Here is a 27,229-nt window from a genome sequence, read left to right on the forward strand (position 1 = left end):
GATGAAAGAGAATTACTGTTTGATTGCCATAAAAGCTCACCGTGGAGTTTTAAACTTTCCACCTGACATGCTCACTTAGACACAAGAAGTGGGGAGCACATATTATTTGACTCTCTTACCATTTAAAAACGCCATCACTGTTCACCACCACTTCAAACAACAACCCATCGAAAATATGCTTGCCATACGCCAATTTGCTTGAAAAGAAAACACGCTGCTGAAAATCTGGCAGACAGTGCTTTCAAAAAGAAGCACTACACAAAAACAACAACACACGCACACAGACACACACACACGCACACAGACACATACTCCAATAAATATGGTTGGTACATGCCAGGAAGCTTTCACAGACAAGGCGACACTTGGGGCATCTTAAATTCTGTCCCAATCGCCGGACAAGACACTTTGCATCTATACGCTGGGAGATTTGTTCGCTCTGGGGCACGGGCTGGAACAAGCTAAGATAAAAAATAAAATTGTGCATGTACAATTACACCGCATGCAAGCGGGCAATCGGCAAGCCACGAGACGGATTCAGACCCTAAATTGTGACGAACCTGGGAAGTCTGAAGTAAAATGTTCAAGATCTCTCGCTTGCATTATCAACCCCCCCCCCCCCCCACTTTCACTCGTAGATCTTTCTCTTCTCTTCAAATGAGGGATATCGTGATATAGCCATCGAGGTGAGGTGGGGGGAATAGAGAAGGAACATGACTTAATTGCACTTGTGGTGCTTCCAGAATTGATGTCGCATTTGCACACATAGCTTTATATCTCCAATAAAAAAAAATAAAAAAAAACCTCCCGGAAAAAATGAAAGGGGCAGAGTCGTGAACACTAGCAATTTTACAATAGAAGAGCAGAGAAATGGGGGACGGGGAGAAATATAACCCATGGTTATAATCAGTGAAAGTGTGAGAGAAAAATGAATATAAAGGTTGAAAGAGAGAGATGAAGAGTGGAAAGAAAGATGAGAAGAAAAGGAGGCTGATGTAAAATATGTGACGGAAGGGTAATGATTGCAGTATACACCATATACCAAGTATTATAAGAAAATGACACACCGTATATACGGAGAGAGGATGGAGGATGGGAAATAGGAGAATAGAGAGAACAAGACAGGACATAGCGAAAAAAAAAAGATAACAGAAGATGATGGGGTCAAGGAAAAGAAGAGGAGGAGGAGAAGGAAAGAAGGAGAAAGAATGAATGGAGAACACCATGTGAAAGGGAAGAACAAACACAAATATGAATATAAGATTAAGAAGAGGAGGAGGAGGAGGAGAAAGGATGATAGTAGGAAACAAAGAAGAAAGCTGAGGTTAAGCAGAGAACATAATATGAAAGGGGAAGAACAAACACAAGTATGAAGATGAGATTAGAAAGAGGAGGAATAGGAGAAAAGAAGTAGAAGGTGAGAATGAAAGGAGTAACAGAGAGCACAATGTGAATAAGGAAGAACAAACAAACATGAAGATGATGATGATGATGACGATGATGATGATGATGATGATGATGATGATGATGATGATGATGATGATGATGATGAGATAAGACAGAGGAAGAGTAAGAGAAGGAGGAGGGAGATAGTAGGAGATGAGGACAAAAGGAACAAACAGAAAACACAATGTGAAAGAAGACAGGAGGAAGAAATAGAAGATGAGAAGGAGGATAAAGAGGAGGAAGGAGAAAGATAAACAAGAGGAGAAAAGAGATGAGAGGAATGAAGAAGGAAAGAAGGAAAATCAAGCACAAGAATGAAACAGAATAGGAGGATATCAGGAAATAGCAAGGGGAAAAAAGAATATAAAGGGGAAATAATAAAATGGGCAAACCCTTCCAAGTTGCAAGGACTTGTGCTGAACAAATACGACAAACAAAAATGGGACTGAGATATGGATAAATGGATGAAGCAGCTTTGGGGTGATATTGATCAAACTTGTACCTCGACTGACTAAAATATTGTATATATGAATTTAAGCATTCTTCTTTTTGTTTTTGTTTTTTGTTTTGCTTGTCTCTTTCTTTCTTCCTTTTTAGCCCTTCTGCAGCTATTACCGAGCTGTGGCGGCAGCTCGCCGCATTTATTCCCATCCTGGTTTTCGCGACACAGGTTGAAAAGATTAAGTTTCCGCATAAAACCATGAATATTGAGATTGCTTCTTGCCAGATTGTGTCGATGGATCCCTAGTTTGTGGACGGAGGAGTTGACAGCACAGATCTCCTTCTTTCTCTCTCTTTATAAAAGAATTCTTTTCTTATACCCTAATGTTTTGAATACGAGTCCGGAGTCTGTTTTTTGTTTTGTCCTGCTCTGAATTCGGCATGACTGCTACTTTCAAATCGGGTTTTCTATTTAAAACTGATACATTTCTCTCTCATGGATAAAACAATTTCGATTTCGTTCTTTATCCCCCACACTCTAATGCACATTCACACATATTCATTCATTCATTTATTTTTTCCATCTTCATCAAAACTTGTAACTACATTTTTTTCAAATATGAGTACAGATATCAAATGATAATGATAACAATCACTCAGATTCCATTGTTCTTGCTTCTTTGAAAAAAAGGATAGTTATATTTTGGATCACAGTTCAGTTAACCCACCAACCCCAATATATCCAAATACTTGATGCATGTCATTCCCAGAACTGGCACGCAATGGATTAGATGAGGCTTTGGGGCATTTAAATTATTAAATCCATACTGTAATCAATTTCACGTTTGTATGCATACTGGAAGATATAACAATTTTCAATGTCAGGAAGTGGACACAATCATTCATATGAATTGCCCAATAACTTATATCTATCATTGTACATTCAGTTTATATGTATCATTGCAAAATCATTCAAGTAATATTGAATAATCCTCCATATGTATTATTGTACAATCATTTATATGTAATAATGAATAATCATCTACATGTATCATTGCATAATCATTTATATGTAATATTGAATAATCATCTCCTATATGTATTATTGTACAATCATTTATATGTATTATTTCACAAAGCAAACATCATTGCGCAACCCTGTGAAGCTCATGCATGGAGTCGGGCTTAACGGAAAGGAATAATTCTTTGACTCAATCAATTAATCAAAAAGCACTTAGTCCTGCTCCTGAAAGAGCTCCTTACCAAGAATTGCAAGCATTTAGATAATAAAAGAGATCGCATTCCATCGATTTGATAACAATTCTACCCCAGGTTGGAGTACAATCAAACTTCCAATGCCCTCTACCCATTCCTAAATAAATTCTAACAAGCGAGAAAGAGAGAGGGAAAAAAAAAGACAGAAAGACCCTTTCGTTCTCCACAAATGTCATTTTCTATCTGACGTGAGGACATCTTTGTATAAACAAATTCTCCTTTCGGTGCATCTATGCAGGGTTAAGGGGAGAGATGGCTGGGGGTAAAAAAAAAGAGATTAAAAAAGAGAGAAAGGAATAGATATATATTTCTGAGATATATAATGAATAATGAATAATGAATAACATTTATATAGCGCTTTATACTGATGTTTCTAAGCGCATTGATCCGGAAAAAGAAAAGAAAAGAAAAAAAAAAGTATGACATTAAGATAAAATACAGCATTATGTAAATATACTATACTAATAATATACTAATAATATAACATACAGCAACAAAACAACATAATTAAAGTTGAGTAAACAGATAAGTTTTCAGCGATGACTTAAACTTATCAACGTTATCAGCATTACGAATATGGAGAGGAAGTTTATTCCAGAGAGACGGGGAAATAACAGAAAAAGCCCTATCACCATAGCGGGTGCAGGTGCGGGGACCATGTGATAGTTGGAGAGTGGAGGAAGAACGAAGAGAACGGGTTGAAGTGGAGGAGCGGAAAGAAATTAAGTCTTTGAGGTAAGATGGAGCAAGATTATTACATATCTTGTAAACGATAAGGAGGATTTTGAAGGTGATACGTTGATGTATGGGGAGCCAGTGGAGGGATTGGAGAACAGGAGTAATGTGGTCAGATCTTTTTGACGACTTACCCTGACAAGTGTGATCTCCTCGTATTGCCACTGGGGCTCTTTGCTTTGTATCTGTAGAGCAGAAAAAACAAAAACAGAGAAAGACAAACATAATGAAAATAGATGGATTCAAGCCAATTTAACGCGAAGCAGGGGGTATTAACACGATATATTTCTCTCCTTTGCCCCACAATCAGCATTCATTCAATAAACAGCCTGCTGTATGTATATTACTTGCCCAACATTGAATTTTAGTTGCCCAAGGCAAACATGTTAGAGGGTTTGGAGCTCACTATATTATGATAAAACATGAAGCCTGAGCTCCCACATCTGAGTGTATACCAGTCCTGGGGGTGGGGCATTTCAAGGAAGAATGCTTGTTGCAACTGTATGGGAAACATGACAATTCATTATGCAACAAGCCATAATATCACGATATTATCGTATCCGTACAACTCTGTACTGTTCCTCTGGAAAAGCAAATGAAGACACGCTTGTTAGCACAACAGCAGCATGGTGCAATGTGTACAAACAAAGCACACGGACAGACAAACAAAAGAAAAAACAATGCATGAAATGAACCAAACACTCAATGAATGCCTCATTATGTACACATTGATACAGCACAGCACTCAATACACTGCAATACCATGGCATTTTTCTCATCACATCAGATCCCTTTCTCACGTGGCGACTGAAAAAAGGATATCTACCCCAGCAGTCTCTGCGATATCAGCAATTTTTCTACAGACTTCAGAGAGTGACACAACCCATTCCTGTCAGCTAAAGGAGTGAAGCTTTCAGACAAAATGAATAGAAACCTGAGCAACTCCTCTTTTTGATCCAGATTCAGTTTTGCAGATATGAGGTCACTGATTTGTTGCTATGAGATGACATTCAAAATAGCTCAAATAAAACAATATCTGTCCACCCAGATCACTTTTGTAAGAGTATGTGATGTCTGTCTAATTACATGCATTAAAAAAATACTAAGGAAAAAGGTAAATCTCATGTACAATACACAAAAATCCCCAAAACAAACCACCAAATGGAGGCAAAATAGCAACAGTCTTCATGGCAAGATGACCTCTATATATACAGGTTTGTTAATGTATAAAACAAATTGTAAATACGTGTAGTGGTATTAATAGACAACCACTCTTCTATGTACATGTGGTCACAGCAGGTTTGACTACTGTAAAACGAGGAATGTTCGGGTGCACATTGATTTTGCAAATTTTGTGAGAGCTAAGATTCGCAAAATAAAAATGCACACGAAAGTTCTTGTCCACACTACACACACTGAATGCTAGAGGCAACTTGCGAAAATTGCATGCCGTGAAAGAGGCTGTCGGCTTCATGCCATGAAAATATTGTGTTTTACAGTACCTGTTGTAGAATGACAAGGCACTACTACTCTTAAAAATACTGCTATTTCTCTTTTACATTTTTATCTTCTTTTTAATGGGCATTCTCTCCAAATTTTTTAGTATTCTTCTTGTGTCCTGTTAGAATGATTATGCTGCTTTCATGTCAAATAGGCTGTTCTGGGCAGGTCTGCCACTCTGACCTTGTGCAATGCATATAATCTCTACTGGTAATTTTTTGGCTTATGGAACTGAAAATTAGATTGAAGCAATCTGCGGTATGAAAAGCGATAGTTGGTGCACAATACATAATTGGAAATCAATTATTCAGGGCGGGGGGGGGGGGGGGGGCGGCAATCGCATTAAAATGACAGAGACTCATACAACTTTCGCGTATGTAAACACAGACAATACAATTTATTTTAAGTCGGTGTTTTATCGATTAGTCGGACACTGATTGCTAGAGTTTCTCTCTGATTTTTTTTTCTTCAAAATACGTGTATCAGTTTCCCCACATGCATTTCTCACAGCGATACAAAACAGTCTTGTTCTGTATAGCGCCCTCATCTTCAGTTCCTTTTTTTTTTCTCATAACTTTTTCTTTTCACTGTTATCTCACTGAATGTCGGACATGTCACATTCCAGGGTCGTATACTCTTTCCGGGAGTGTGGCGCAACGGCAGGTGTGGACAAATGGGACCGCAGATTGATTGCCGATTTAATTTCCCCCCGAATTAGTGTTTGCTCTGCCAAGACCTCAGCGGTCCATCTCCAAACGGTTTCTATCTTTTTTTTCCTCCCCCCACCCCTCAGTTTTTTTTTTCCCTGTGTTTGCTGACGGACACCTGGCACACTTATCGATGCTACCAACAAGTGCGAGATGCGTGATACGTAGCGCTCGTTAGGCTGCCGATATTTCTCGTGGAGCCCAGCAGTGTGTCAAAGTTGGTGCCATGATGTTTGTCCTCAAGTGCAAGATTTGATTTTTTAGGTAAAACATTCATAACGCTCATTAAGCTGCTGTTAATTCTCAAGGAATACCGACGACATGCCAAAGTCGCTGCCATGATGTTCATCCCCAAGTGCAAGGTTTTAATCTTTAGGCGAAACATACATAACCGCTTCTATGCGTACTTACACCTGGTCCCCCCACTGTTAAACTGACCGAGCGTAGTCATGAGAGCTGTATGCACAAAACTTTGCAGTTATTCAGCATACACAGAGAAACCCACGCTGTGTCATGGGTGGTCAATCATTAGTGTGACTATACTGCGAACAGAACACACATCTCTGGTACAGGTTGCTTTAGATATACCATGGACCTACATTGTAGTTCCATGTACATGGCATGTCACTTCATATCCAGGGTTTAAAAAAAAAAGGTGATAGACATCCAGAAAAAAAAAAAATCATGCTTCTCTAGTCCCAGTGCACCCAAGTAACTTGATGTAGTCATTTTCAATATAAAAATCTACATGTAAATCATGAAATGCAGACTTGTTATCTAATTAACATATTCTGTCATTAACAATTAGCTTCTCATTTTTTTTTTTTTTGTGGTCACATGAAAAGAAGTTGACATATATTTTAACATCATTGTATAATAAGAAAAACAGTGAACTCCTCCCCCACTTTCCCATCATCTAATACATTCAACTTCTTACCTTGCCATTTGATACCTGGGCAATTTTGTTAGTTTGTTTGTTCATATATATGTATATACATGTTATTTACAGTTGAACCTCTCGTATCCGGACAAGTCGGGACCGGGGCTCAGCCGGATAAGGGATTTGGCCGGATACGGGAGACCCAATGCTTTATACATGTACATATACATGCACATGTACTGATGTAGCCCATTGTAGTACCACATGTAGTAATGTGTATACTGCAACCTTTTCATTGTTACATTTGGGGATGCTTGGGGATGTTAAAATGTCTGAAGGTAAGCAATTTGGAAGGAACTTTGATGTAATGTATGTTAATCATGTTGGAAGTAATATGTAATTCATGTGTGTTTGTGTAGGAGTTCTCATGGAGTTGGGAATCCCCCTTTCCTCCCGTAATTATTAAAAAAAAAATCACGGCGAGATTGCGTCCGGATAATAGAGAGATCCGGATAAAGGGAGGCCGGATAATAGAGGTTCAACTGTATTTGTTTATTTATTTATTTATTTATTTTTTAAGATACTGGTGAAGACACCACAGATCTGGCTACATCATGACGAATGTTCGTGCTTCAATCTGAAATGATCACTAGAAACACTTGGCATTTCTTGGCATCCTTGCACTTCAAAGAATGCCAGACAATGAGCAGGATATTCTTCATGTGAATTTTTGTTTTTTGAATCGCCTGCAACTTGAATTGAGTCTTTCCCTTGTCATGCTGCTTTATAGATAGACCATCTTAGGCTTGAGTGAGAGTGTATTACCATGGCAACAAAAAATCATAATGGGTAGCTAGCACAGACAGCTATGAGTCGCAGAATGTTGAACTGCTACAAATGCCAACTCCCAAGCAATTGTGAAGGAATGGTCTAATTTGAATCTATAGGTATGGCCAGGGTTGTACATTGAGAGGGACTAGTACGGTGGATATTTATCAAATACTGCACATAAATGCATCATTACTTACATTTCCCATCAAAGCATGGCCCGATGTACAGGAATGCAGGATTTTATTGTATCATTTTCATGTGTAATGCTTCACTTGTTGACACATGATACACTTGGGGCCCCGTAGTTTGAATGGGACCCCCTGGGTCGCTATTAATGGTTCCCTTTTTTTGAAAATTGAATGCCCAATCTGCTGCAGTACAGTGTACGATGATGATCAATACTTGGTTACCAACCTATCATTTAGCATTTTCAGTACGATTTGTTGATGAAAGATTTCAAATCTATATCAAATGCATCCTTGCGCCTGCTCACATGTGTCAACGTCATGCAATATGTATTATTGTTGAGCCGTTTTCCGACCTTTTTTTTTTGCAGTACATATTGTCTGCCGATGCAATATAAAGAAATATTTTCTTGCAGTACATATTGTTCATATTGTCTGCCGATGCAATATAAAGAAATATTTTCTTGCAGCTTTTGCATTCACCGCATCCTCCCCCTGAAATTGAAAGAGCGCAATGTTACTCTGTCTACATGCAGCATTTCATGCGTGCCCAATCAGCAAATTAGACACGAAACCACACGAACAGCATGCACCGTGGATGAAAACACATCTCGAGGCACAAACCACATTAATCTACACAACATGCGACGAAGAAACATGAATGTACACGCAGACCGACATAAGTGTGCTTGACGCACATTTATGCTACCTCGTCGGTGAAAATGACCACAATGAACATTTAAGCCACCACAACTGCGGTCGACATGAAATATGACACATACGACTTGTTGTGAGAAAATCATGTACAGTGATTCCAGCAGCAAAGCGGAACTGAAACACGATCAACCGTCGCCTACCCGCTGATAATGAGCAAACAAACAAACGAAAGACAACATATAGACTACTGACACAGAAGGCAATCACGTCGGAATGAGATTTGTGTTTGTTGAACACATCCACTCATAAACAAAGACGAGAAGCACCACGAAAACTGGCGGCTAACTCTACAGCCATGCTTGTTTTTCATACCTCTACACATGCAGATATAAACAGCGAAAACAAAAACTGAACAAAAGAAAGGGTAAAGCCATACATACACAAATCAAAACAAAAGCAAAATGTTACACAATGAATGGTTAACAACAACAGCATCTCTACTGAAGGTCAATGGTCAAAGGTCAGAGGCCAGAGGTCAAACTTACTGCAGGTGACCCACAATCTGAGTTAGGGATAAGCAAGGATAATATAAAGGCATACAATGTACACACACATTTTGCTACAAACTCAAAATGTTACACAATGAATGGTTCACAACAACAACATGTCTACTGAAGGTCAACGGTCAAAGGTCGGAGGCCAGAGGTCAGACTTACTGCGGGTGAGCCATCTATTCTATCTGAGTTGGCGAGTGACAAGGCTGGTGAGGGCTGGAGGAGGGAAAACAGACAGAGGAAGAAAAAAAATAGACAGCACCGATGGTTACCATAGAGACGAGGGTATCCTTTCGTGTAATACATGAGACAATTTGTTTTCAATTGACACTATATCATTTACTGTAAAACAAGATATATTCGCGGCATGAAAATTGTGTAAATTGGAGCTGACGGCCTTTCTCGCAGCATGAAATTTTTGCGAATTGCCACTGGCATCCAATGCATATTGTGTAGGCAAGAACTTTCATGTGCATTTTAATTTTGCGAATGTTGGCGCTAGCGAGATTCGAGAAATTAAAATGCACGCAAACATTCCTCATTTTACAGTATCATGGTGATGATGATGATGATGATGGTGATGATGATGATGATGATGATGATGATGATGATGAAAGAGATATGAAGATACATGTGAAGTGAGAGTCATATTGATAGTATTACCATTATCATTCTTTCTTATCATCATAATCAGAGCAATGATTTGTTCATAGTACATCAATCAATTACCGGTATATGTAACGCCAGAACACTAATGTTAATATTATTATCATCACTGGCAATGCAATTATTCTTCATTTCTATTACACAAACAACTTAACATTTCACAGTGAAATTTCCACCATAGTTTCCCCCACTGAATGCTTTTTAATTTTTCAGGCTTTCTTTCCTTATTAGCACATGGTCCAATGAATTGCGAGAAGAGGAAGAAGAAGAAGAAAAAAATGATGTTTTCAGCTGAAATCACAAACCGGCATCGCAACTTCACTGGCGATAGATGTAAACTGTTAATAAAATACGATCTCAGTGAAGCGGATGTAATGCAATCATGTAGCGTTTGCTTGAGAAGTGAAGATATATATACAGAGAAAAGGGGACAGAAAGAGGTGGAGAGATATAGGAACAGAGTTCTATTTTTCATTATGTCAAACTGGGGGCGTGAGAGACCACAACAATTATACCAATCTGGCGCTAATTGCTCCACAAATCATATATATCCCAGTGCATTGAAGGACACTACCCCTCTCACACGACGTGCATTTCTGCAGTACATTTGGGGTAGAAATCAACCCCTTTCGCCAATCGATATAAACATCCCAACACTGGGCAGTGTTTTTCTTCCATTGAAGGACTTTGAATCTCCACCTGGAGATTTGCAAATCTTCCTTTTTCTCAATCACTGCTTCTTACCCTCATTATGGACATCTCAACACAGGGTGATTTTCTTCTTTCATAGCAGTGTGAACCATTGTATCTTCAATGCAGATTTGTCATTTTCATTTGTCTCAATCAGTGCTTCTTTAACCCACTGAGGACGGGCTGATTTTGCTACAACATGCATTTCCCATCTAGACACTTGCCCAAGTACACTTGGGAGTCATCCTCAACAGGTTAAAAATGTCCTCATTTTATGAAGTTGCCATCCACACGGAAGAGTCTTCAGAGAAAACATGGCGGAAAAAGCCAGCATGCCGTGGGGCTTTTTATATTTTTTCTCTTCACAAGGTTGTCAACAAAATACATGTACTTTTACCAGCGCATGAATGCACAATCTACATCTGGAGGAAATATCGTAAAGCACCAATAGTTTACAGTCTCACTATCACGCAAACCACACCGTGATGTAGACCACAAAAATTGTGTTGATGCTTCTGAAAGGTAACACAACACTATCATGCACTTGTTAATTTCAGTTGCATCGATTATCAAAAGCCCCTTTAGCGCTACATTTACAACTGATCCCAATATTAGCAAACATTGTAAACTATTTATGTCAAATGTTTCTGTTTTAAATTTGCAATTCTTTCCACTTCTCGCCGATTTAGCGCAGATCTAATTACTTTGATAAGTTCAGTGTAATATACTGTACGTCTCCAACTTAGGTAGGATGTGCTGTGAAATTCAGGGTTGCCAACTCAATGACGGTATGACGATAATGATTTCTGCGGTGAAACTTCTCCCAGGAATGGACGGGTTAAAGTTTTTACGCAGCACTGCGAATGCCATCCACACATGAAATATTTCTCGACTTCGTGGAGTGTGTGTGACTAATGATGGTTGCTTCATTTATTTTCCATTTGGCCCAGGTGGTAAATCATTTCCACTTCAGGAAATAATTGATGACATGAGGAGAGCTGATTATTCCAGCTAATCTGACAAAATCATCTCATCGCTTTCGCATATCTTGAAGTAATATGCATTCTCGAGTTATTATACACAGAGATGACAATAGCCAATGCGAGATATATTGAAATGAAATATCGATGTCGATTTCCATAACTCTCACATGACATGTTGAAAGTGTTTTGCATCCTCTTCGTTAAGTAAACACTGGGCAGAAATCTGAGAGTAATGTTTAGACATTAATGACTTGTTGCATTTATATCACATCAGCGTACAGCCAGACAGACCACGTACCACTCACATTATTTTTCAATTTCCCATTTCACTTAAATCGCATATATCATAAAACTGAGCCCGTCTGCTCTGCCAATGTTGCTTAAAGCATTGTCGGGAGATCGCTTGGCGGAATCACCCTTTTTACATATCTTCCATGTGAGATCGCGAGTGGCTTATCTATTCAAGCCGGTGGTGTGTGCGTGTGTGTCAATACTGCCATGGCTGTTGTATTGGTCACAGTAATATGACAAATCAATTGCCTACTTTAGCTCCTGTACAATATGTAGGAAGCCACTGCAGTGTTTGCTGCAAAACAAGCAAAAGCAAAAACAAAAACAAAAATGAACAAAAACAAAAAACAAAACAAAAACCTCTACTACAATAGAGATGTTCAGAACAAGAAGTCATATGATGCCATTCCAAGATGCAGTATGGAGGCTTGACATAAGTATACACTGGTTGAAAAGGGGGGTGGTGTGGGATGGCAAAGAGGTTGGCCATGTTGCTAGGGGTGAATGGCACTTGTGTTGTTGGAGGGGAAGAGAATGAATAGAATGTGAATTGATTCTGTGGCTTTATTTTTAGAATACCTTTGCATCACAATCTAATCTATCTTTTTTTTTTTCAGCAAAAAGTCAAGCTTTCTCAGCATTAGTCTTGCCTTATACACAAATGATGTACATGTCAAAAATAGCTTTGTGGTACTCTGAACATAAACTCCCATGATGAAATGAAGAGGGATGGGATGTGAGGCAGGATGGCCAGAAAAGAGGACAAGAGGAAGAAGATTGAAGGAGAGAAAATGAATATGGTTGAAGGAAAAGGAGAAATGAACGAAAGAAGGAAGAACTGAGAGATCAGGAGGTTGAGAAGGAAAGGAAAAAAAGAAAGAATAATATTGTTCACATTGCCAGGCACCATTTCCTAATATAGCTGCTCAACAGGCGGACCCGTGGCGACGGGGGAAAAAATAGTAAGATTTGGCCAAGGTAATCACATGACCCAAATAGATCCAATGATGTGTATTTGTGTGTATGTGTGCATGCATATCTGTCTGTCTGTATGTGTGTGTGTGTTTGTGTGTGTTCATTTCCTAACCAGGACATTTCCTCACAAGAGAATAGCCCCTGTATGTGCCAAATCTCGCCGATAGTTCTCCCCGATTTATCGCCGCCCGTTGACCGCTTTCGCAACTATTTGAGCACGGCGGGCGGGGGATGACCACATCCAACACCAGAGCTCCAGGCGGCAATTTCCTTCTCGAGGATGTCAAACATTGATCAGCGGAGCCAACTATGCAAACCTGTGGAATTGACTGCAGTAATCCCTGTCGAAAAACTGGGTATTGAATATGCATATTTATCCGACAAACACGATGATGCTTACACAAATTTCATCACAGAACACCTGCCCATTCCCGCAAGCAGGCAAATTTTCAAATATTTGATAAGCACCTACGAAAGAACGACCTTCACAATTCAAATCATTTTCTTCTCTCTTTTTTTTTTCCCGAAGCTGAAGAATAGGGGCTTGATTACGTCAAAACCTTGCATTGCTGTGACAGCATTATGCTCAGCCGATAATCACACATCATGATGTCAGATCTGCGACTCACTCCAGCATGTATTGCTTTACAATGAGGACGATGGATACAATTTCAGTCACTTAGCAATGATTAGCACTTCTTCCTTGCAGAACTCCAGTCATTTTTTCCTCTTCACTTTGGAAAGGGCACAGCAGGACTTATGTTCATCATCTACTCATCTTTATATTGGTGTACCCATTCTGCTTCATAAATGCGTGCATGTAATCTCCCCCTTTAAAGCTATGCATTCTCTTTGGCTTTTGATATTATTATCATTTCTTTTTTGTCGTTGATGATTGCTCATATTATATGAAAATAAGATGAGATCAGAGATGATATGATAAAGACCAATACATACAGAGTATGGCAGCAATCGTGCATGTCGTACGTTTTACCCTTTTTTTTTTTGTTAAAGGTTCTCCTTATGCTGCTGTGTGACATTTTCGTGTTGCATCTGAAAATCCTTTACAATTCTTGATAAATAGTTCCCTTTTCATCTCAAATTTAGACTCTCCCTTGAATGATATATCTCATCTGTATCTTACCTACAATATTGACAGCATCTTGCACTTACTCCCATCCCTCAAAAGAACAACATGCTCGGTCTCACCTGACGAAAACACCCAGCTTGGTGTATGCTCTTTCTATATCAGCTGTTGCAAAAGCGGAAGAGTGTGCGATCCATTAATTGTAACGCAAATGCTGAGCACACAAAACTTGCCGAGCTTGAGCAAATATCCCTGATGACATTTTTGCAATTGCGTAATCAGCTCCATTAAAATTGTTCTCTTTTTTTTGGGGGGGGGGAGGGGACATACTCCCAAGCAATTTCCTCAAATTTCGCCTCTGAGTGTTAATTCTTCTTCTTCTCCTCCTCCTCCTCCTCCTCCTCCTTCTTCATTTTTCTGTAAAAAAAAAGGGGGGGCATCCGTGGACCCCCCAATCCCATTAATGATACAACCTGGCAGCTACTGACACTTGCATTACAGAGAACCTTTAAGCTGAGGTAAAAATCGAAGCTGGATGGTGCCTCCCCTACGCTCAGATCCTCTGATTTTCTCGAATATCAAAGATCTCCTCGACGCTATTCATTTGCATTAGTCCCACTCATTACTCTACGGTGGGGAGGTGCATTTTCGAGTCGGCAGCTTTTTCCCCCCTACACTGACGACAAACTCAAAATACTGAACAGGAAGGGAGATAAAAGACAAACAAACAAACAAACATCCCACGAGAATCTAAAAATACTTCTTTCAGTCAGCCACTGGTGCACAAAGAAATGCCACTAGCATATTTTCCCATGATAGCAGTAAATCCAGGTGGGTTGTTTGTTTGGGGCAGACCAGAGTGGAATTGAAGATTTCCATCTAGTGGCAATACCCAGGCAAGTAAATTGCTATAATAGAAATCTGATTCTCTGCAAAAAAAAAATGTTAAGGATAAGGGTTGAATTGAAGGGAAAGTTTACCTCATAAATTTCACCAGATGCATTCTGTGTATCACTAGAAATTCTCCATGATCAAACTTAAATTGTGACATTGTAGATGGGCAGAAAATACACCAAATTTCAACATCAATTTCTGAACCTCCACTCCCCCCCCCCCCAAAAAAAAAAAGAATAAGACAAAGTCCTTATCAATTCCTTCAGCTGAGGCCCAGCATGGCCACCATCTCACGTTTTCCACCGCAAAATATCCTGTGACATAGCCACATCCATTAGAGACGCTACTGTGAAATCTCAAAATCAGCCACATTTCTTCTATCTTCTCATCCATCTTTGCAGCTTTCTGTTGGTGTTTTTCTTTCCCCCCGGGGGGGGGGGGGGGGGGGGGGGGCTTAAGGGAGAAACTGAAACTGTTGGGCAGAAGTGGAGGTGAAAAGTTATTTTCCTGAAGGAGAATAAAACACAACCACGCAAATGATAATTTCAATGATGACACAGTCGAAAGCTGTTTGACTCCCCCACCCACGAAAAGCTCACGTTTGCGGTATTCGGCGTGCAAGCTTTGGGCGCTAGAGCGACGAAATCAGCCTAATTGAAAGGGAGAAAGAGAAGGGGGCGCTAATTTGAGAGGGCATATTAAGTAATTGCTGCCGAAATGAACTATTGGCCAAGAGGCTCACCTCTAATCCTAATATCACTTTTCTTGCTCTCAACCCTCTTCCCTCCCTCTTTCTCGTAATTACAAAATGAGGTATTGTCTTGCTTGACCTTCCTTTTGTCTTCAAGAAGAAAGGGTTGACTTCCTGGGCGATTCTCCCATTTTGTTTTGCATTTTTCTTTTCATCCATTTCCAAACCAATTTTACAAATCACTCCTAAAAGCTTCTCAGACCCACTCCCATCAAAGGAGATGAAAAAATGCATAAAACCACAGAGCAGAAAACTCAAAAACAACAATGTCTTCACAGTGGCTTGATACCATAAAACATCTAGAGAGAGTGGTTTTTAGATAAATGAAAATATTGCATTTTCAAAGCATGCGTTTAAAGTGCCTACAACCCCCAAGAAAGCCCAACATCTTATTTTATTATATACAAAATCAGAAGTTGATGTTTACCAAATGACAAGCACACATAGTGAATATGATGTACCTGAATGGAAATATGTTGATTTTAGACAATTTACCTATGACAATAGCCTGGTATAATAAATGATAAAACCAAATGACTACAAATGCTGCAAAAGTTACCCTACATACTGGGCATTTAGGCAGTATAGCATGGAACACAGTAAGCGGGATATACTTCTCTCGGCCAAACAATTTCTTTCTCAAATTCTCCAAGACTGTTCATGAAAAAAAGCGAGTGTGTGTGTACAAATCTTTACGTGCATGTGTGCATGCGTGCATGCAAGTTTGTCTGTATGCACATGTAGGTATGTATGACTAGATGTCTAGGTGTGTGATATGAAGACAAAAATAGACCATAGACAAATGCATACATACATGGACATACATGATTATATATACAGTGTACCTCAAATATCAATTATTCCTAATAAAGATAGCATCAGCAAGAGCTGTGGGCAAGCAGTATCAATGATAATTTCAGGGCATGTGTTCATCTGTGGAAGGACAATGTATGTATTGTCAAAAGAAACTTATTGCCTAATATACAAGATTTCTCATGGCAATACGAAGATACATATATATACCAGCTTTACTGGGAAGAAGACCAAGTCAGAATTCAAGGGTCAGAGGTTACAGCAAACACCAGTTTATACAGCTGGCTTCCACCCCCCCCCCCCCCCCCCCCCCACCACCACACACATACATGTACACAAAAATCCAGACTGGTGCTATCCTCAGTAGATATGAAATTGTTGGCCTTGATGTATTTAAAGTGTGCTGCCACTATTCCAGTTGACCCTTAGTTCCACCATATCCCAAAAGGGTTGGTTATGATTTTCAGTCTGCACCGAAACTCAATGGCTTATGACTGATGGGATATAAAGTGTGTGCACAGAACAGAGAATTTTGATGCACAGATGTAGGGGGCTGGTATAAAGGGGTGTCTTTCAAGCACCCATTTTGTGTAACTTTTATTTTTTTTTTTGTCCATGGAGGGTGGGGTGGATGAGACTAGGGGATTGCTACTAATGGAGTGATAATGTTTCATGGGTGTAGTTTGTTTTAAGGCAAGAGACTTGTGCAATATGTCTCTCATTTGATCACATGGTGTTGTAGGATTATTGGTATCAAAAGTGTGAGAGTAACATCCCTCCTAAAAGTTCATGTGCCCTTTTTTGGCAACCTGAAAATTAGATTCCTTTCATGACCTGGTATATTGTAAAGGTAGATAATTCAGACCTTTCCTCAGGTACAGTAATAAAACTGAAAACATTTCTTTATGATGGGGGGGGGGGGGGACAATACCATAGATTTCCAGTGAATTTATTCCGACCGACCCCCCCAACAAAGAAACAAATCTTTTACTCTTGGTACAAAAGGGGAGCATTCTTTCAAGGGACATGGAATTGGTGTTTCATTTCTTCTTTTTTTCTTTTACAAACTCTTGAGATGCATTCCTGTAAGATTTCATAATGATAAAGGAGACATTATTCTTAAACCAAACAAAATTTTGTGATGTTTGCAAAAAGGACTATACAACCTCAACACAAGTAACATGATCATCAAGGCAGTGAACACACACAGTTTTCACCCAAGCACACTTTTGCTATATTTTGCTTCGTGTTCAATTGGGGGGGGGGTGGGGGTATGTACTGTCTGTAGCACAAGTGTGCTGTACAAAATGCATGCAGATGAATATTAGATGCTATGCTTGGTCTCAGACCAATTTCTGATTTTCGGCCTGGCACATTAATTAAAACATGATTAATTCCTGGGAGACCAACCACTAGAGAGTCTGATCATCTTGGGTTTGATTGGCTCCTACTTGATTGGAGCTTTCAATGGTGTGAGAGAGAGAAACATAGATATAGATAAATCCAACTGAAGCTTTATAAAAAGAAAGGGGAAAAAAAGAAGAAAAAATGGTGGAAATAAAAGCCTTGGATCAAGACTAAGTGAGATGAATGCATAAGTGTCTGTGTGTGTGCATGTATGTATGTATGTATGTATGTATGTATGTATTTATGTATGTAAGAGTATCTGTGGTGAGTGCCAAATCACTGTTGGTGTCAAACTTCTATGCTTAAAATGATAAGTATAAAAAACATAGTGAGGGCTCACATACCTGAAATAATCTGCTCTTTTCCAAGAAACATGCACACTCCGATTCACAAGCAGTCTGGCTTTTTTTTTTTCCGAATTGATGCCAAGCGTAAGCAAATTACCACCAGTGGGATTCTTCAAAATGTAATCTGCCGCCCACACACCAGAACTACATCTTCTGGGCGAGAAAGATAGACCAGCCATCAACGGCTTTATAGTTGATGTGAGTGTCGCTAAAGGGCTTTTTACACTTGTAAATTTTTGCTTAGCCCCGGACTATCGGTGGGGCTAAGGGGGGCCTTAGCCCCACCGATAGTACGGGACTATCCTTAGCCCACTTTCTGTTTACACTCGTTTTTGCCAAAGTGGGCTAGCCCCACCGATAGTACGGTACTATCTGGCCCTGCAAAATAGCAGGGGTTAGCACCGCAATTGCGGTGCTAGCACCGCAATTGCGGTGCCAAGCAAGTGAGTGTAAACAGAACGAAAAAATAATCCTGGGCTAAGCGACGGAGACGAAGTGCGACCCTCACTGACCAATCAGAAACGAGGTAATCAAGTGCTGCCGGTGCGTGCGTGTACGTGTACAGTACACAGCGTAATTATGAATATTCATGTGGTTTGGAAAGTCCGGGGCTAAGAAAGACGAGTGTAAAAAGGTCAGTTTTCTCCTTAGCCCCGGACAAGAGATAGTACGGGACTAATTGGCGAGTGTAAAAAGCTGAAAAAATTGGTACGGGACTAACGATAGTCCTGGGTCAGAGAAAGTCCGGGGTTAAGAAACACAAGTGTAAAAAGCCCTTAAGACTTACTCCACCTCCCCCCCCCCCAAAAAAAAAAAAAAAAAAATCTGAACCCCCCCCCCCAATCTTTTTGCACAATGAGCGTAGGGCTTAACGTATCTTCTTGACATTCTCCATCACTGGATGTGGGTTGCCATGGAAATGGGATGACTGGCTTTGTTGAGAATTTGAGCACTGGTAGCAGTTCTCAGGATTAAGTCATATATTGCAAAAGCTTTGAACATGGCAACAAATTGCTTAGAGAAAAAAAAAATGAATGTGATCAATGGATGGATGAATTTTAGACTATAAAAGGTGGTCTCCCGTGTACTTAATTCTTCCTGTCATTGAAATATTTCTTGAAATAGTTGAGGATCATTTCATTTTCTATTTCTGATAAATCTACAAAATGTTGAATAAGAACTTGACACCATGCTGTTCTGGGTGTAAATTGCAGTCCATCGAGAGCTCAATATGATCTACTCCCTATTGATCTCAGGACACCATGAAGAAAGATATAAGAAAATTTAACATATTTTCATTTCCTCGTATAACAAAAGAGCACTTGACTTGGCTCTTTCATAAGGCAGGGGGAATAATATTACCCTCAACATACATCAGTAACAAGTAAAGGGAATCATTACTTTTTTTTTTCAAAAAAATGATATTTTGTGGAATTCTCTCCATATTTTCCTTATTATATCATTCTGCACATGTGACATCAAAAACTGGAGTAGTCTTCTCAATCAGCAGTGACTGCCCAGAAAAAGAAAAAAAAAATCACTGCTTTTGAACGATCTGTCTGATTTTCTTCAAAGTTTCACAACAGATGTGTTCTACTAATATTGCTGCATTTGATCACTCAATCCATGTGTATATTAAGGCAAACTTGTCCTTTAAATCAAAAGCAGACATTCTGAATGTCCATGAAGCTTTCAAATCCATTTATCACAGTAGTTCATTCCATACATTGAAGCACACTCAGATTCCTGGTTTGGATGTGTTGTAACCAAACCTGTCTTTATAGTTTTGGAATTTCACGCTTTTCAGCATTGCACGACACGCACCACCACAAATTAAAAGCAAACGCAACATAATTTCACCAAAATATTTTCTCCTTTGAAGAGAGTGTGAAAGGGATGAACTAGACAGTGTCCTTTCAAACGACGCCTCTGCAAACTTGTTAGATAAAGAGCTGATCATGTGACAATACTACTTATGGAATGACACTGAAACTGCGGCGGGTTCACGCGGCTTACGGCCCTTTGCGGAGGAATACCATAGTCCGACCGACTCACAGATACAATTTCTAATCTACACCCCTCCAGCAATTATCTTGACTGGCTTTCTGCAAAACAACGATCAACGATATCAGTGAAATGAAACAGTGTCGAGGGCTGAAAATACGGCGAGAAAGAAAATGAGAGAGAGAGCGAGAGGGAGAGAGAGATTGACAAAAGAAAGGGGGAGGGGAGAATGAGGCCCTTGTGGGGAACACACATACACACACACAAACACACACACATACATACATACAGACATACATACATACACACAAACATACACAGACACAGACAAACAAATGATTATGGGGTAGGAAGCTTTCAAAATTAATAAGAAAAGTTCATATTTTTCATGTCTCTGCATAACTGCTTTATGCTTGGTGTGACAAAGTTACAAAAATAAATAAAATTGGGATATATTCTCTGATAATTCATACTTCAAATTCAACATAAGCAAATCATCTTCCTCTTCATTCTCAACCAAGATTTTTACAAACTTAATCTGATGGAGAATAATTATTCCTCCCACTCAAAAAATAAAAAACCTGAACAACAACCACTGAGACCAGAAAATGTATTTCCTGTACTATTATGGAAATCTAGAAGTCACTATAATCACTGTTAACTGAGTAGTTAATACATCAGTGACGAAAGTTCTTCTTCTTTGTCATTACTTCATCTACAATGCTTTTACCACCTCATGCAACATACCCAACAAACTACTTTTTTTTTTGCCAGTTTTGATTAAAAACATCTCCTCTTGTGGGCAAACCCACTGGATAAAATAGGAATGACATAATTTGATGATAGTCATCACTAAAATAGGGTAAATTGCTGATATCCTTGTAATGCAGGCCTTTGCGTCTCTGAATGGGACAGCCCTGCTTTAAAGAAAACATGAATAATAACAATAAATGATATCAATAAGCTTGAGTCTCCTTCCTGAAAAGTAATGAAATCAATATTTTTGATATTTTCCAATTAAGGTTTTCATTTTTGGCTCTTTCCTTTCTGATATACCCGATTTGTAAATTGAGAGAAGAGCTATAAGATAGGGGCATAGCCGATGATCCCGTACAATCAGGAACAGTTTCTCTTTGGATATGGTGAGGAAAGGGCTTAACACTTGAAACTGCGGCTTCTATGATGCTTGCATAGTACACAACATGAGTAATTCTTGTTCATTTTCCATTCCTGCTCTTTATGCTCTCTTATCACCTTCTTAAAAAGAATGTAACCTTTTGGGTATTTTACACAAACTAATTTCATTAAATTGGAGAAGTAGGTAGCTGCTTTCCTAAATAATGCTTCAGCCAGAAGTCGATGACTTGACTTCCCGACTTGACCTTTGAACTTCTGTGCACTGTGGGAAACCTTGACGGGAGGGGTCCACAGAATGTGGGTTACCACACTCTTCATGCCAATCTGCACGTAGGCACAAATTTGTGTACCAATGAGAATTCATGTTTGTTTTTTGTTATATTTCATTTCATTTCATTTCACAGGGGCTCTTCAAACAGTGAATAAAAAAAAAAAATCAGTGCATTGACCTTAACCTTGCAAACAATGAAGCAAATGAAACGAAATGGAATTAATTCATCTACCCTTATTCTCTGATTAGCGCGGGATTTATGTGCCGAGAGAAGCTCATCCTCTGTATATTGCAATTAGGTGGGCAGATATGACCGAAACAAAAACAAAACCAAAATAGGAAAGCAATGCTCAACCTGCAATGTAAATCACATGTAGAAGACAGGTTTTTTTTTTTGTGTTTTTTTTTTTTTTTTCATTTGGTGCAATAGTATACCTCTTGTAGTACTTTCGTGTGGGTAAAATTCAGGTCTAAAATACATTCAAGACTGTGTTATGATATCAAGCATGGTGAATAATCTCTCCTCATGATAACTGCAGTAGCCAGTTTCAAAAAAAAAAGAGAGAAAGAAAATAAGATACTTTACAGAGACATCTCTATCTATCCATCCATCTATCCTTCCGCAAAAGTAAAATTAATGGGAAAACAAGCTACACTGATAGATCGATGAATATTTCTGACATATATGTTCATGCATTGTACACTACACAAAATAGTACGGTACCATTTGCTAGTAATCGGGAAGAAAATATACTGGAATGATCACTCCAGTATATGAAAAATGAAGTGGGTAAGTATTGAGCCTTTTATCTGATTCCCATCCTATCCCCCCCCCCCCCTCGTGTCTTCTTTCTTGTCAGCAACAAGGTCATCTGGACATGGTAGCAAGCTGCATGAGACAGAATAGAAAGCATTGGATTTTTTTTTCCACATCTAAAGAACTTGTCACCAATGGATATGCTTGTACCTTTCCAACATCTTTCAAATGTCCCTGAAGTTAAGCAAGTTGTAGAGATCACGCTTAGCAGCGTCCTATTCTCTCCCCTTCCGCCCCATTCCCTCCCCTACCCCTCCCAACACCCCCCTCCCCCCATTCTGAAATCCAATGACATCTCCATTGAAGACGGTCCTGGGGAGTTTGATCGATAATTTCTATTCTACGACAGACAATAGCCGTAAAATGGCTGTCGACATCCAACGATTTCGGCAGATCGCAATACCGTGGCGCAGCGTTCTTGCCATTTGCCGCCGTGATGTCTTGACAATATATTTCCTGCAAGCATGTGCCTGTATGAAGTAAATACCTTCAATAATATTTTTTTTTTCCTCTCGCTGTGACCTTTTCCTAACTGTGTCTGTCTCGTCCAACAAAATGGTCCTCCCTCTTTTTTCCCCGCTTTATCTACTGCTGATGTAGACACACTAATGAAAGACTTGAGATGGCAGAGGTAACTGCACAGCAGATCTATTACTGCCATTATAAAGGTACCTTGATTATCTCTTATCTTCAGAGAGTAGCAGCAATAAATGTAGGATAGCTAACAAGAAGTGAAGCAGTGAAAGAAAAAAACAACAACAAAACAAGCCCACTTTCAGACCGGTAAAAATTCGCCCTTGCTAGTTGTAGATGTGAACAAAGCCATCTGAAATTAAGAGCAACTTTAGAAGGAGGAGCCGAACAAAATCGTGACGTAAAAAGGACGACTTTTGGGGCACTTTCCTTCCTTTGGTGAATTTGTGGGTTAGAAAACTGGTATTGGCAGCTTGTGAGCAGCAGACAAACATTGATCGGTTTCTTTATTCTTGCAAAAACGCAAGTGCCGAGCCTGAACTCACCACATCAGACGTGGAAGCCGGTCGAAAGAGAAAATACGCGAAAACAGTTCTGCGGCAGAGTTACCAACATAAATCAGCCTTGGGCGTAGGTAGACACCTGCTGCAAAATTTTCCGCTACACGTTATGACGCGCACCAATAAATACTCTGAACCGCACAACAAGAGGCGACTGAGTAAAGGGGGGGTAACGGTAGATGTCTATGCCATTATTTGTACTTCTACTGTGGGGGCCCTAAACACAATAGCAATATAATATGTCCTCTGAAAATTGGAACAGACTTTTTTTCAAAGGGGGGAACAAACAATGGGCAATCAATAATTTGCAGTTTAATTGGCAGTTACGACTCCAGGGATGCCTGTGGTATCGCGCCGGAGCCCGTCAGTATCTTCCACAGACTGCTACTTGTGACGGAGCAAAAGAGAAAATCAATAACACCACCGCGCATATTAATACATCGGCCATCATACTTCCAATGCAGGCTGGTAAATACGAGATGAGAAGGTATCGCAATTATGAAGTTGCACAACCGTTCAAAAGACAGCCTATTTTTTTTTCCAACTGTAAAGAAAAAAGAATCATTCTAAGCTGACAAGTTGGCCTGCCTGGAACAAGCGCGACCGAATAGCGCCATCACAATGAACATCTCCATTAAATATTGATGCTCTCTCTCCGAGGAGGCAACCTGTTACCATGGCAACATCAAAGAGGACCAGTTCACTTGCAGGTTTTGGGGTGTAAAATGCGAGGAGAAAAAAAGATGGAGGTTTCAGGTCTTTACGATGTAGCAAAGCACAACGCAAATATACACCAAAGGCATCTTATGGTAATTAGTTCATTACTCTCAAAGTGTCTCCAAAATATTTCATGACAGCTTAAATTCTTAAAGCCAAAATATGGTTCTCAGCAATGCTCCAAAAAATATAGAACACAAAACAACTGTTTTCAGCATAAATCTTTCATTACTGATTATACATTTCACTTTTTCATTACACACCCCATTAAACCTAACTGGAACTTAACAGACTTAACACATATTGAAGGCCAATCAATTTTTTTAGCATTAGTTGAGCTTTAATTGAAACTTCATTTCCACATTTTCCAGATATTTGTGGATTGGGTCTCCAATAAAAATGTCATTTCCACTTAAAATCTACCACCCTGATGACATGCTATTTAGATATGACAGTTGCTTTGGCTCTTACCACACAAAGTTCACTGTCTATTGTGAATTAAGCTCTCGCGCTGAATTCATCAAGAAAAGCAGTCATGTGGTTGTAAATTGCATTCTAATGTAATCTGATCCAAGCTAATCTGATCTAATCTAATCTGGTATAATCCCATCCATTCTGGACAACTAGGAAGTTTTCACAGCAATGAATATTTTTCTGTAGTCAATCCCCAAACGCTTTTATAAAGTGCAAGTATTTTGTTAGCAATTTGTGATGGTGCGTCTGATATGTTGACAGTTGTTGAAATCATGACCAGGCTTCACTTCATCTGGTGGGCAAAGTTGTGAAAATCGAAGTAAGAGAAAAAATATACTCTTACCTTAACAAGCATGTCATCATTAAACTGCAACTGATAATGAGGCTTTTGCGATATGTACTATGGGATTTATAATGACTTACAACCACAAATCTTACAAAATACATGGTCCTAGTTTTCCTTGTGTTGCCCCAATTGCCACGGCAAAAGCCTGCCCCCTCCCCCCCTCAAAACAAGAATGGGTCAACCACATAGCAATGTGGAAAATGACTGCAATGCATAAGACTGGGTAGACACTTAAATGAACGTCAGAAGAAGATAAAGGGGGGAAAATGTGGAGCCAGGCTGTAGCACATTATTCTGAATGCACGTTATGACTGGCAATCAATCACCTTGTTTTTTGCTTTTTTTTTTTCTCTTCTTCACGACAGATACGACCACAGCATGACTACATTATAGTGGCTAAGACAAAGCAGACGTCTGCCCGATTCAAAAGGATTCAAATCCACGTAATATCATGGCACAGACACACAAAGAATGTTTTTCGCCCACCTTAATTACCTTTCAATAAAAGTTTCAGGCTTAAATCTAGCACACACACCTCACAATGTTGTTCCGATCATTCTGAGATGTTAAACTGCTGGAGGACGGATATGAAGAACATTTATAACTTAAAAGATAGAGAGAGAGAGAGAGAGCAATTCTTGCTTGGCTTGGCAGTCAACTTTCTTTTTCATCCCACATGGAGGGGGGGGGGGGAAACCCACACAAAATTTCAGCCAAATCACCATGGTAACGAGAAACCATAAAAAAAGTGTTCTTGGGCTTGTCACTCTAGATGATCTTTCATCACTCAAAACCAAGTAAACCTCCCAGCCTGAGCAAATTTTGATTAAGGAGTTAACTGAAATCCTTGCAAAGAAGTACTCTTTATCACTGTATGCACTCTGTTTCAAAAATGCATTAATTCTTACAGACTTAGAAAGAAGGGAGAATAAACAAAGAAAGAATAAAGACAATTCAAAAAAACAAAAATGCTTTGTGAGACTCAGAAAAAAAGAAGAAGAGTGCTTCAAGTGAAAGATCTGGAGATTGTCATATGAGTTTAAAGAGAGCTAGAGAAAAATAAAACATTCTGAATCAATGTAACAAATCATACAGAGTGAAGGAGAGAGAGAGAGAGAGTGTGTGTGTGTGTAAGTGTGTGTGTATGTGTGTGTATGTGTGTCAGAAAGAGAGAAAAGCATTCACAAGGCACTGATCATGGGAACAAAGGAGTTAAAAGACAAATGGCTACAAGCATAGCTCTGAGAGAGTACAAAAAATATGATGTCACGCAAATAACTTCAAGGAGCACTACGAAAAAGTGATGTTCAATGACAACAGCCTACCTCGCGACGTCAACAAAATTACTAATCACAATCACTGACACAGAAACCCCACCCCTAACTCATCCTCACCCTACTTTTCAAAACAAGAAATTGAAAGATTAATAGATAATCAGCATTCTTGGCTGAAAGACTTGACAACAGGGAAGGACACGGAGGGACGGAAGACGGGACGAACACACGGTACCTTTCGCCTTGGACAGAGCAGCGCCGAGGAGACGTTAACGAACACATGCATCCCGGCGACGAGATGCGGGATTCCCGTCACCCACGACGACGCTCCTCTGGCTCGTTCATCCTCCTCCTGTCTACGTGCTACCTACCCTACACAGCTCTTGCACAGTCTCTCTCGGAGTGAGTGCAAGTTGATGTGTTGCTCTCTGTGTATGAGTGTGTGTGTGATATCTGTGTGTGTGCCTAGGTGGTTTGTGTGTGGGTATCTGTGTGTATGTGTGCGTTCCTTCATATATACATCTGTGCAAGAGCTTCCACTTATGATATTGCGTGTGTGTGTGTACGTGTGTGTGTGTGGCTATAATGTCTGCGCACGAGTGTGTGTGGTGTATGAGTTTGGGAGAGGGTGTGTGGAGTTCTCCCACGACACAGAAAGCCTGCTCTCTCGTATCCGCGGGAGACAACAGACCAGCGAAGCAGCCCTCACCGGGGCGAGCGATAGCGGGCGACGAGAATGAATTGGTGAAACAGGTGGTTGCTTTGTGAGAAATTAGACTGGATAGGGAGCTTTTCGGGGTAAAAACAAACGGCAAGCAAAGAAGAGGTAGCGAGAAAGAGAAAAACAGGGACGGAGAGAGAGAAAGAGTGAGAGGGAGAGAGAGGGAGATGCTCCACTGCATAGCATTTTCCTTGTTTTGTTGTTCTTAGATTTCTTCCCCCCCCCCCCCCCAAGCGGCAACATCTCGTTACGGCTCGCTTTCGCGGATAACTGGAGGAGGAGATAGGTGGAAAAGTGGAAGAAGTAAGCACTGTTGCCG

General features: G+C 39.8%; 1 protein-coding gene across 1 annotated transcript in view; it reads right to left on the reverse strand.

Moving 5' to 3' along the window:
• The window catches only part of LOC140244667 (disks large homolog 1-like), a 260,660-nt gene that overhangs the window by 38,143 nt on the left and 195,288 nt on the right, over window positions 1-27,229 (reverse strand). Inside the window, exons 5-6 of the mRNA XM_072324287.1 lie at window positions 9,374-9,427; window positions 4,032-4,082 (exon numbers count right to left, since the gene is read on the reverse strand). Coding sequence (XP_072180388.1) covers window positions 4,032-4,082; window positions 9,374-9,427 — 105 coding nt within the window. The remainder of the gene's footprint in view (window positions 1-4,031; window positions 4,083-9,373; window positions 9,428-27,229) is intronic.

The sequence above is a fragment of the Diadema setosum genome, chromosome 21, assembly GCF_964275005.1.
Source record: "Diadema setosum chromosome 21, eeDiaSeto1, whole genome shotgun sequence".
In the NCBI taxonomy this organism is placed as follows: Eukaryota; Metazoa; Echinodermata; class Echinoidea; order Diadematoida; family Diadematidae; genus Diadema; species Diadema setosum.